A 12,744-nucleotide genomic window follows, 5' to 3' on the forward strand; every position below is an offset into this window, starting at 1 on the left:
TCTAATAGGAGGTCAATGAGGTAAGGTGGAAGGGGGGAGTTTATGAGTGCTTTAAAGTTGTTAGTAAGGAGCTTCTGTTTGATGCAGAGGAGGTTAGGCAACCGCTGGAGGTTCTTGAGGAGTAGGGAGATGCGGACTAAACTCTTCCTTAGAAAAACTGTCGTGGCAGCAGGGTGAAATAAGGGCTGGAGAGGGGAGATTCAGGAGACTGATGTAGTTAAGGCAGGATATAAGTGCTTGGATCAGCGTAGTAGCAGTTTGGAGAGGAAAGGGTGGACTTTCACAGTATTGTAAAGGTAGAACTGACAGGATTTGGTGACACTGACTGTGGGTTGACAGAGAGATGAATTGAGATTAATGCCATGGCAATGGACTTGTTAAAAGAAACTGATGTTGCCTAGGCATGGGGAAAGACAGGGTTTGGATGAGATGAGGCATTCTGATTTGGACATGTTAAATTTTGAGTATGTCATGTCGTTGGAATTGTTGAAGAGTGAGGCAGTTAGCTCTTTCATCTCCCGTGGAGCTGCTGTTTTAGAACTGTGGCAATTGGAGGGTTCTTCAGCTTCCTGAATATCCTCATGCAGTGCCTCTTTTGAGCCTCCTCCCGTCTCTTCTTTGCTTCGTGTCACAACTCTCCTGGAGAAGATGTGATTTAAGGAGGCTTTTGAAGTTAAGTTGATCTCCGGGTTTGCGAAATTTGATGGAGGGAATCCCAGTCATTGAGAAAGTGCTGGGGAAGATAGATGTAAGGTAATCAAGTTGGACACAATCCCTGTCTTATATGGACGTACATTCTAATTTGGAAGGAATAGGCTAATAATCCCCATTTTGCAGAAGAGGAAAGGGGCATAGAGAAGTGAAATGTCTTGCCCATGGTCACACAGCAAACGAGTGCCGGAGCCAGATTTAGAATCCAGGTCCTCTAACAGCCCATGCTCTTACCAGTAGGCCTACTGCTTTCCACACCGGTTATGTATTATTGAGTGTATTTTCATGAATTTGTTTTGAGTTTTTTTTACAAATGCTTTAATGTATGATTTTGATTTAATAATCGACAATACATTTTTTTTCAGCGAGTTTTTACTCTTTCTGAAAAGTCTTTGCTCAGTACTCCAGTTCAATTCATCTGGCAAAAGACGTTAGGCAATTATCTTGCTGTGACAGGGTAAGAAAAATAACACTACTTTTATCTCTAATTTGTTAAAATGTAATACGGGTTAAAGAGGGGAAGGGCAAGGCCAATTTGAATTAATGAAAAGTCCAATTTATGGACTTTTTCAAATGGTAATTTTATATTATTTATGGTATTGATATGTCCCCATTTTATAGTATTTCTATTTAGTAAATTTTAGACCACCCACCCTATACAGACATTCAGTTGTCAGTTTGAGAAGACTGTCTACAGGAAGAGTCAGGGAGCTTGTAACAATCAGTTTTCCTAAGATCCAGAAACTAGAAATTTCTAATTTCAGTCATTATCTTGAAAGGAAAAAGAACAGCAAAGGTGGAATGGGAGGCTGGGAGGGGCTATTTACTCTCCCCTTGATGTGGAAAGCAAAGGGAAAGCTGGCCAATTAAAAATACCAATCAAACAGAGAGGGAGGAAGAATTAACCTCTTTCTCATTCTGTTATGGTCTTCTTTTTCTTTTTCTCTCCCTTTCTCCAGTCAGTGGACTTTTTCACCTTCCTGCTCCCTACCCATCTTTCTGTTTTTCTCTCTAATTCTTGTTACAGATCCCTGATGACACAGCCTGTTTCTTTTCCTACATCCTGTCCTTCCCATTCTCTCTGTTTTGCAGGGACCTCTTTGACAATGCTTTACAACTATAATAATAATAATAATGATGGTATTTGTTAAGCGCTTACTATGTGCCAAGCACTGTTCTAAGCACTGGGGTAAATACAAGGTAATCAGGTTGTCCCACGCAGGGCTCACAATCTTAAATCCCCATTTTCCAGATGAGGTAACTGAGGCACAGAGGAGTTAAGTGACTTGCCCAAAGTCACACAGTTGACAAGTGACGGAGCAGGGACTAGAATCCCGGGAGCTGGGATTCGGACCCACAACCTCTGATTCCCAATGCCATGCTCTTTCCACTAAGCCACGCTGCTTCTCTATCATCCCTGGGTTCAAATCCCGGCTGATGGCCTTGTAACCTCCCCAGCGCTTAGAACAGTGCTTTTCACATAGTAAGCGCTTAATAAATGCCATCATAATTATTATTATTAGCCCTCTTGCTCCCCAATACTTACCTCACAGCCACTACTCTGTGGTTTGTACATTATTTATAGTATGGACTAATAACACTTCAGTTGGAGTCAGAATTAATAGACTTAGAGTGTTAGTCGTGTAGTATTTTATATTAAATTCAGTCATCCCTGAACCATCTTCCATGGCACTTTTTGGCAAGAAAAATTAAAGTAGTTTGGTAAATTTTTCATAAGTTTTTAATATGTAAAATGTTTTATAATTTCTCAGATGTCTGTATTCCCATCTAATTTTAGTTCTGATCATTCTGTGAAAATATTTGATCGTCATGGACAAAAAAGAAGCGAAATTAACCTGCCTGGGTAAGTACCAACAACTTTGTTTTGTATTGCTTTCCTCCTGAGCAGTCAGTGCAGTATTAGAGTATTTTGGTTTTACACGAAGGCTGTTTTCCTTGATTTTTAGCAAACAAAATTAAGTTTCATTGAGACTTAAGGCTCCAAGAATAGAACAAAATCATCCAGGATATCAATTTATAACTTTGAAAAATAATTTTTTTAGTTGTAATAGGTAAATAATAGCCAAGCCATTTCCCCAAGGGCTTCATTCAGTAGTCGTTCAGTGAATTAACTCATTTGCCACAAGTTGTAGCAGTCTTGATGAGTTAACTTGCCACACCTCATTTGTTGTGGCTGCTCTACTTCCTTTGTCCTCTAACAGCCTTAATTAACTATTATCACCACCTCCTTTGTAGTGTTCTCAGTTTTCTGTTCCTCCTCTCCAGGCTGGTAGCTACCATTATTTACAGTTATGTGGAACAAAAAAAAAATCTTTTATTTCCCTTTCAAAAGTGATGGAGGGGCAGTTAGGTGATGGAGACAATTACATGAGTACAGCTCTTATTGAGCACCATATTAACATGGTACTTGGGAAGGTATAACAGAAGCATAAGATACATTCCCTGCCCTCAAGGAATTTACACTCTCATGGGGAGAGATAGGCATAAAAATATTTGCAAATGGAATAATGGATAAATTGACAATACAGTCAATCATACCGCCTCCCATCTCTTCTTTGCTGCATGTCACAACTCTCCTGGATCTCACAGATGTTGAGGCAGGGTGACAGTACATGTCATATGGAGTATAGACTGGAAAGGGATGAAGTTGGAGTCAGGAAGGTGAGTGAAGAGGCTCTTGCAGCAGATGAGGTGGGGTACTTGGACAACTGCTTGGACCAGTGGGGTAGCAGTTTTGGGTGGAGAGGAAGGGGCAGATTCTGGAGATGTTGGGCAGGATTTGGGGACTGGGTATGCGGCTCGTGGGAGAGAGATGAGCCAAGGATAATGCCAAGGTTGCAGACCTGTGAGACAGAGAGGATGGTGAACTTGGCAAGGAGGAGGTCACTGGTGACCTTGGAGAGAGCAGTGTCAGTGGAGTGGGGGAGGTAGAAACCAGATTCCAAGTGTAAGTGGTGATGCACAAACAACAGGAATGTTTCTCGGGGCTGAAGCCTCAGATTGGGAGTTAATCAGTCTTTCCCAATGGGAGATTCCATCATCAGCCTGGGCTTTATGATTTTTCCAAGACATCCTTCTCTGACTCCTTCCTTTCCCTGCTTCAAGTCCGCCGGACCACAACTTTCCCCACCTTCAAAGCTCTCTTGCAATCTCACCTCTTCTAGGAGGCATTCTCTGATTAGTTTTGTTTCTTTTTCTCCCCAGACCTAATTCTCCCTACTGTTACCTCAAAACTTAGTTATTCAGAGCAACCCATACCACTTGTGTAGAGTATATAGCTACAGAGAAGCAGCGTGGCTCAGTGGAAAGAGCACGGGCTTTGGAGTCAGAGGTCATGGGTTCAAATCCCAGCTCCGCCACTTGTCATGTGTGTGACTTTGGGCAAGTCACTTCACTTCTCTGGGCCTCAGTTCCCTCATCTGTAAAATGGGGATTAAGACTGTGAGCCCCCAGTGGGACAACCTGACTACCTTGTAACCTCCCCAATGCTTAGAACAGTGCTTTGCACATAGCAAGTGCTTAATAAATGCTATTATTATTATTATTATTATTATATCACTTTATGAATTGTACCATGTAAGCACTTTTATCAACTTTTTTCTGCTTCTCTGTCTTGGCAATCTCTTTTTCCTCCTAACTGGAGCTAATATTGTGTGTCTTCCAGTAAGAGTGTAAGCTCCTAGAGGGCAGGGAACGTGAACAGGGAGCTGGAACCATAACAGAGGGTTTGGTCAAGTCAAAAGAAGGCTTTTTTCCATATTGGGGAGGTGAGCACATTGAAGACTTAGAGGGGAAGGAGCCTTGAAAGCAGAGAATAGCAGCAAAGTTGGGTGTCTGGCAGGTTCGTAAAAGGGAAGAGGGGGGAAGGGGCCTGGCACAGGTAGAATTTCCATTTCTGGAGAGCTTTAACAAAAGAATAGACATCTGTCTGCCTTCAAAAGCTAAAAGGGATGATTTCTTGTGGTTCCTTCCAACTCTATCATTCTATGATTAGTCTGTGATTCCTCTGTTTTGTCACCATTGTTACCCCAGGACTTTTCTTAATTAACTTGTCATCTCCTAAATCTCAGTAGGAAATTCATTCTTAATCACTCCATCTTCTAAAGATATCACACTTTGAAGTCTTTTAACTTGTGGCATTTCAAAAGACTTAAAAATGTGAGATTGGGAGCCCCCGTTGGGCTTGGAGCTATGTTTGATCAGATTATCCTGAATCAGTTCCACCACAGCTCTGTGATGTGTTTTTAAATATGATCATAATCCCATCCCATTTGTGTACTTATGGGTAAACATTTTCCTGAAATTGCCTTTCTTTTTTCATTTTTTTAAGAGGGTACCTACAAGGTCCATTTGATTATCTTAACATGTAAAGAAACAGTTGATTTAAAAGATGCAAAGTAATTAAGCTTAAATAATCAAACCGCTATATTTAGTTATTGTAAGAGTCTCATTTTAGAGATGATGTTTAAAACAGTGTGACCGTATAGTTTGATTTTTTTTTTTCCTCCCTCCCTCCTACCCTTCAGCGATCAGCCAGCCACTAAATAAACTGGTGGCTTTGTGAGAGTTCACTCGGCGAGGTTTGGGCCTTGAATACAACCTTTTCTGAATCCCTGTTAATGTTTCTGTTTATCATGTTCTCCTTTCGTAAAAGCAACTGTGTTGCCATGGATTGGGATAAAGACGGCGATATCCTAGCTGTGATTGCTGAGAAATCGAGTTCCATCTACCTGTGGGACGCTAACACCAGCAAAACCAGCCAGCTGGATAGCGGCATGAGGTAAGAATAGCTTTTACAATACTGGTGGATAAAGCATATGTTTTTAAATTTCTGGATACAGACAGGGTCAAAGCATAGCCTTTTAAAGTACTTTTGTTTTTATTTGGGCTTTGACCATATTTCTTCAAGAATTAACAGGACCTTTGCCTTCAGTGATGAATTGGGCAGTTTTAAATAGAGAATTAGGGGCCAATAAACCATGGCAGAACTATTAATAGTAGCTATCAGGTAGCACTCTCAGAAGCTCTTCAAGATGGAGAACAATTTTCCTTAATCTGGCTTGAAGAGCGATAAGAAATTCCTTATAAATCATGGTCTTTACAAAAAAAAAAAAAGCTCTTGCTAACTTCAAGTCCAAATTAGTTGCCCCAAATCAGTTGAGTGTATGTAGTCAGTTTGTATTACTGTATAATGTTGTTTAGTCAAACTCACCAAAGCACTCAGTCAGCTTGCCCCATCCTACCTCACCTCACTAATCTACTACAGTCCAGCTCACACACTCCATTCCTCTAGTAACAGCTTACTCATTTTTTTTGTGCCCCGATCTCATCTGTCTTGCCTTTGATCCCTTTACCATGTCCTCCCCCTAGCCTGGATCTCCGTCCCGTTTCGTGTACGCCAGACCACCACTTTCTCCACCTTCAAAGCATTGCTAAGATCACATCTCCCGCAAGAGGCCTCCCCCGATTAAGTCCTCTTTTCCCTAGCTTGCTTTCTCTTCTGCATCATCTATGCACTTCAATCTGTGACTTTCAGACATTTATTTCCCCCCATACCCACAGCACTTGTGTCCAAATCTTTAAATTTTAAATTACTTATATTAATGTCTGTCTCCCCCTCTAGACTGTAAGCTCATTATGGACAGGAAGTATGCCTGCTAATTCTGTGATTTTATACTCTCCCAAGCGCTTAGTACAGGGCTCGGCACATTGTAAGTGCTCAGTAAATATGACCGATTGATTCCCTGAATGACTTTTCTCAAAAATGGTGGTGGGATAGATGTGATTTGTTAAGGGGGCATGAATTGGGATATCAGAGCTGAGCTGAGCTGCCTGGGGCAGTCGTGGGGGTGGCAGCAGAGGAAGCACTAACCCGCAAAATGTTGCATATGATGGAATTACGTTATGTAGCAAGTGGAACATGGCCTGTGGGGGGACAGGGGAGGGCAATCTTTGTCTCACATCAGAGTGTTTGAATACCTGAAACTGGCCCTGGGCATGCCCTGCCAATCACTCTTGAAGGAGCCGATTCATGAGGTGACATCAGTTGGAGCTAGTTGTTTTCTTCAAATTGGGCTCCATAGTCTCAGAGTTGCCCCCATCGTCCCCATCTTCTAGAAGAAGGATAAACGATGAGAATGCTCCTAACAATCAAACAATGCTCATATCAATGCTCCTAGCTCCTCTCCAACTCCAGCAAGATCTTAGCCACGTCCTAATGGGCCAGCTACTTAGGAATACTGTTGACTGCGCACTCCCAGAATTGCAGAGGTTTCAAATCACAGTGGAACACAACTCATATGATCTTTGCAGTGTGTCAGATATGGGAGATGAGAGCAGCACCAAGAGCTCTGTGTAATTTCTTTTACCAAATAAGTACATCTTGGACCCTGGAAATTGCGTAGTCAATTTGTTTGCCTGGAAAGTTCATTAAAATTTTGAGCCTAGTCAATCAGTAGTTATTGAGCACCTACTGCAGGTTATTGAGCATTGTACTAAGCAGTTGGTAAGGTACAATAGAAGTACTAGTCCAGATCCCTGCCTGTAAAGAGATTACAGTATAGTGGGGGAGAGATAGTAAGCGCTCAATAAATACGATTGATGATGATGATGATGATGATGATAAAATGAATTGAAGTTAGGAGGAGGAAAGGAGGTAAGTGTTCATCCACTTCACATAGCTGGTAAACGCATAAAGCTCAGAGTCAAACAGATCCTTTGGTAATTGGTTGGGGCTCTAAGATGCTACCTCCTGAAGAACATTTTAGAAGGGGCTAGGAGGAGGGAAGGGAATTTAATTTCTATTGTTCTAAGCTGTAATTTTTGGCAGTCAGTCTTCTGAGGTCATGGTTAAAATGCTTTAGTTAATGGACGCTTTTAAAAGTTGATGTCTGGTTTTTTGATGTGATTTATCCTTTTCATATTTTAGGGATCAAATGTCTTTTCTAGTTTGGTCAAAAGCTGGGGCTATTCTGGCTGTTGGAACTGTTAAGGGAAATTTGCTCATTTACAATCGTCAGACTTCTCGCAAGATTCCTATCCTAGGTAGGTTTTAGTTTAAAAAATGGTAATGGGAATTAACAGTCAATGCCCTTTGTATAATTGTTTTGATATCCTAAGTAATATATATTTGCCTGAAAATACAGTGATCTAGGGCACCTTCGGAAATATTTGATTTTTTGCCCTCTCGTTCAAAGTGATCGTAACTCATGTGTAGCTTGAACATGTGAATATTGAACTCAAGTTTTCTTGTTTTTTGCAGGCATTTAATAAGTCTAGTTTGAAAAGCGAATCCCATTTAATAGCTGTTGAAATGAAACTTAGCACCTATAGAGTCAGGAAATCTAAGGCTATAAATAATCTAATATGATATAATAATAAATGCCATTAATTGATTTTTAATGCTAAAACTTTGTTGCTTCTTGATGCTTTGTGCACAGTAAGCACTCAATAAATGTGATTGACTGAATGAATGAAAACTCTTTATTTTTCAGGGAAGCATACCAAGCGGATCACATGTGGCTGTTGGAGTTCTGAAAATCTGCTTGCATTAGGTAGTGAAGATAAAGTGGTCACAGTTAGTAATCAGGAAGGTGACACTATAAGACAGGTAAATCAGCCATCCCTGCTTTGAGCAGTTACATTTACATTTCCACTAAAATTAAAATTTTACCCAACTCAATCACAAAAACAGGCACAAACTCACTACGGGAAATAAATGTCTATTTGGGCAACTTATCTGGAGTGTCACGATTGTGACACATACATCCGTGGAGCATGCCCACAGTCAGCAGTGTTGTCTTTGAACAGAAGGTGAATTCAGTTCAGTAATGCCATGATGAAATTAATTTTTAGCCTTTTTTAAGGGTGCCTTTGTCTTTAAAGCTGGTAGAAGCAATTTCAGAGTCCAAGTTTTTTATACTTTTACTTCAAAACCATTTTTTATTAAACAACAAGGAAACATTACATCAGTCGCGCCAATGGTGTCTTCTTATTCATTCAATCGTATTTTAGATTCTCATGTTGTATAAAGCCTGGCCTCTGAAATTTTTTGCATTTATTTTTAGGCTTGCAGAAATAGCCAGGGAATTTTGTGCTAAAATCAATAGTCTTCCTATCAGACTCCCAAATGAGTCCCAGTTTTCAGTCTCTTTCCTAATTTTGTTTTCTCTGCAGACTCCAGTGAGATCAGAGCCTAGTGCTATGCAGTTCTCAATGATGAAGACTGATGACAGAACCTCTGGGACAGAAAGCACGGTAAGGCTTCAAATTGAAACCCATGTCCTACCCCTCTTGATGCTTTTGTTGAGTTTGAAAATCCCTTCCCTGGTCCACCTCAAAGCTGGAAAGGAGAAATCACTTCAGTGGGTATTATTGACCTCTGATTTGCCGGCAAGGTAGTGACCGCTAGGAAATTGCTTTAGGATCCGAGTTGGGATTACTTATTCCCAGGCCCGCAAGCCACCCGAGAATTCATTCATTCATCCAATCGTATTTATTGAGCGCTTACTGTGTGCAGAGCACTGTACTAAGCGCTTGGGAAGTACAAGTTGGCAACATATAGAGACGGTCCCTGCCCAACAGCGGGCCCACAGTCTAGAATGTGATGGCTGAAGGATCCCTGACAGCGCTGTCACCCCTCTCTGTTACCCCTGCTGATTCTCATGGACTCTCATCACCATCAATCGTATTGATGGAGCGCTTACTATGTGCAGAGCACTGTACTAAGTGCTCAGGGCAGTACAGTACAACTGAGTTGGCAGGCGTGTTTCCCTGCCCACAAGAAGCTTACAGTGTGGAGGGGGAGACAGACGTTAATGTCTCCCATTGGGAATGACAGATGAGCCTTGGTCCTGACACTTGAGGATCAAGAAGCAGCATGAAGGAAATGATTGTAGTAGTATTGTGGTACTATTTACCATTTCAGTGCTTAGAACAGTGCCCAGCACTTAGAACAGTGCTTTGCACATAGTAAGCGCTTAACAAATACCATCATTATTATAGTAGAAAAACCCCTCTAGACCATAGGCTCGTTGAATATGTCTGGTATATTGTTGTATCTGCCAAATGCTTAGTACGGTGCTGTGCACACAGTAAGTGCTCAATAAATATGAATGATTGGTAGAGGGCCTTCATTGTTCCCATGGTGTTATTGGTAGGAGACCATTGACAAGGAGTCTCACGCCCTTCCTGCAGCATCCGCCCTGGGGGAGAGAAGCAGCACCGGCTGCAGGGAGAAAGGACAGTCTCTCAAGTGCTCAGTCGAGTTCCCTCTATCAGTGACTGACTGAAAATTGCATGCTAAATACAGTTTCTGTGATAGATTATATGGTTATCCATGTTTTGGAGGTATCCTGTATTGCTTTTCACAGTGCTTTATCTTTCATTGGCAGATAAGCGTGGTGGTTGGCAAGAAAACTCTGTTTCTTTTTAATATGAACGATCCAGATAGCCCAATTGATCTGGAATTTCAGCAGCGCTATGGTAGCATCGTTTGCTACAGTTGGTATGTACAAACACATGTGCACGAATGCAGGCCTTTAGGGAAGCCCAAAATAAGAAAGTTTGGTTTTCTATTGTAATGTTTTATTTTCATTTAGCATAGCCGCCCCCATTTTGCAGGCTGTTGTCCGAATTAAGATGTTTGTTGTATAGCTCTGTTAAAGCAATGGGAAAAATCTTCAATTTCAAACTGCCTTCACTAATGCTGTGGTATTTCACAGTGCCTCGTGTTCTCAGGCATTGGCAGAGTAAATTAGTTCTCATCGTCCTACCCCAAGCCAAACCCTTAATGTTGAGCTAGCATCTGAGGCATCAGCCCTCAGAATTTCCAACTCCGCTCCCTCAACCCAAAAGCTTTTCTTCCTGGCTGCCCCTGAAGTCATTTGGAAAGCGGGCATTGCGTGCGGCCAAGGAGGTCTCTTGTTCAGGCAGCTATTTCATCTTCCCCCTAGGCAAAAACTCAATTCCAGCAGTGGGACTAGTCGAGCTGAGGACTTGGGCAAGGGGTGGAAGAAGAACTTTGTCCTTTTCACACCCGGGAGGGCAGGCTATTTGCCTAATCCGGGCAGCAGAGGCCAGAGGAAAGAGACTGGGCAGATAGAAAATAAAGAGGCGGTACTCTTTCTTTGAGTGACTGCGTTCTCTGAAATCATTCATAACAAGGTGGGTTCTTTCCTGCTAATTTGGAGGTTGAAATTTCCTGTCGTTGCTCCTGATTGGCACAAGCTCATCCATAATCTTCATACCACATTTTGCTTGTGGGCCTTCAGGTACGGCGATGGCTACATCATGATCGGTTTCTCTCGAGGGATCTTCGTCGTCATTTCTACGCATATTCGGGAGATTGGTCAGGAGGTCTTTCAAGCCCGCAACCATAAGGACAACCTCACTAGCATTGCAATATCACAGTCCCTCAACAAAGCTGCTACATGTGGAGATAACTGGTAGGTGAAATTCATATTTACAGGTAAACTTCTTAGGGGTTAAAAAAAAATGGTATTAAGCACATACTGTGTGCCAAGAACTGTTGTGGGTGCTGGGCTAGACGCAAGATAATCAGTTTGGGCACAATGCCTGTCCTGCTTGGAGCCTTCAGTCTTGGTAGGAGAGTATAGGGTTTAATCCCCATTTTACAGATGAGGAAACTGAGATGGAGATCCCTTTGTGGGAGAGGAACTGTCCAACTGTTTGCTTTGGACTTCCCTAGTGCTTGTCACCTGATAAGCCCTTATACATGGACAATCACCCGTGTACAAAAGAATGATGAGGATTATGGAGTGCAAAGGTGATGAGTCGATAGCAAAGACGTTGCGGCCCAAGAAAAAGAAAACTTTTTTCTTTTTCTTTTTTACTTTTCTCCCAAGTACAGAGCACTTGGGAGAGTGCAATAATAGACATGATTCATTCCTTCAAAACTGTGTCTTGTGTTTTCTTTTCTGTCCCCATCCTGATTGTGCCTAGCATTCAGTTGGCCTGAAGGTCTGCTGCTGGACACTGGATCAGTGTTTTAAAAGTCCAAGCAGCAGTGATTCCAAAGCTTCCTGTGTGTGCCTGGTAGCTTCAAACCTATGTCATGTAAGGGTCATTTGGATTCTTTTTCCCTAGACGTGTTCCTTGCTGTTGACCACACTGAAGCTCATTTGCCATTCTGCAGGACACTTATCTGTATGGGGTCTTTTAGGAGTTTATCCCGTCTTCAGGACATTTCTCCATCTGGAAGCAGTTAGTGTCATCTGCAGACTTTGAGATTTCACTGCACACTCTCTCTTCCAACTCATTTATGATAGTTAAACAAAAACATTCCTAACAACTGATCCCTAGAGAACCCCACTATTTATACATCTCCACCCCTACCATTTGTTTCCTACTTTTAGTCCAGTTTTTACCCATGAAAAAGCATGATTTCCCACCTGAACTGGTTTTTGTTAAAAGCCTTTACTGTAGAATCTTTTGGAAAAATCTCAGTATGTGTTGCTTTTTAGTTCCTTTGTAGCCACATTGCGTGCTGGCCCCTTCAAAGAACGCCAGCAGATTAGTGAGACATGCGTTTTCTGTTAGAGAAACCATACTATCTTCTCCCCCAGTTGATTATTTTCTTCTGAATGCTCATTGATCTGGGATTTAATTATCCATTTTTGCTATTTTCCCAGGAATAAGAGGGTAGACACCTCCTCCCCCCCCCCCCCCCCCCCCCACCAGTATGCAATTCCCAAGATCACTTGGGGAACGTTTTTATAAAGGGAAATGACATTGCAGTACAACAGTCCTAAATATGTTACATATTCTTACTGGGTGTTCCTCAGTTCCCCCTCTGCCTACCCCTAAATTTCTTCAGAAATTTCAGGTTGGGGCTGCCATTCATTTCCAGTGACTCAGTTGTAGTGATAGTCTAGCAATTTTATAACATCTTGTGATCACCACAGTTTGATTTTGTGACTGGTTTCTTGGTGGATCTTTTCCACTGAGATTAAGTCCCCTAATATCTTCTCTGAAATGCCTCTCACAGCTAAA

General features: G+C 41.8%; 1 protein-coding gene across 3 annotated transcripts in view; it reads left to right on the forward strand.

Moving 5' to 3' along the window:
• Window positions 1-12,744, forward strand: part of WDR19 (WD repeat domain 19) — a 54,502-nt gene that overhangs the window by 2,355 nt on the left and 39,403 nt on the right. For all 3 annotated transcript variants that reach the window (XM_038752231.1, XM_038752232.1, XM_038752233.1), the window contains exons 2-9: window positions 1,077-1,168; window positions 2,510-2,575; window positions 5,387-5,512; window positions 7,661-7,776; window positions 8,226-8,341; window positions 8,908-8,988; window positions 10,125-10,237; window positions 11,004-11,177. In XM_038752231.1, coding sequence (XP_038608159.1) covers window positions 1,077-1,168; window positions 2,510-2,575; window positions 5,387-5,512; window positions 7,661-7,776; window positions 8,226-8,341; window positions 8,908-8,988; window positions 10,125-10,237; window positions 11,004-11,177 — 884 coding nt within the window. The remainder of the gene's footprint in view (window positions 1-1,076; window positions 1,169-2,509; window positions 2,576-5,386; window positions 5,513-7,660; window positions 7,777-8,225; window positions 8,342-8,907; window positions 8,989-10,124; window positions 10,238-11,003; window positions 11,178-12,744) is intronic.

Source organism: Tachyglossus aculeatus, chromosome 10 (genome assembly GCF_015852505.1).
Source record: "Tachyglossus aculeatus isolate mTacAcu1 chromosome 10, mTacAcu1.pri, whole genome shotgun sequence".
Taxonomy (NCBI): Eukaryota; Metazoa; Chordata; class Mammalia; order Monotremata; family Tachyglossidae; genus Tachyglossus; species Tachyglossus aculeatus.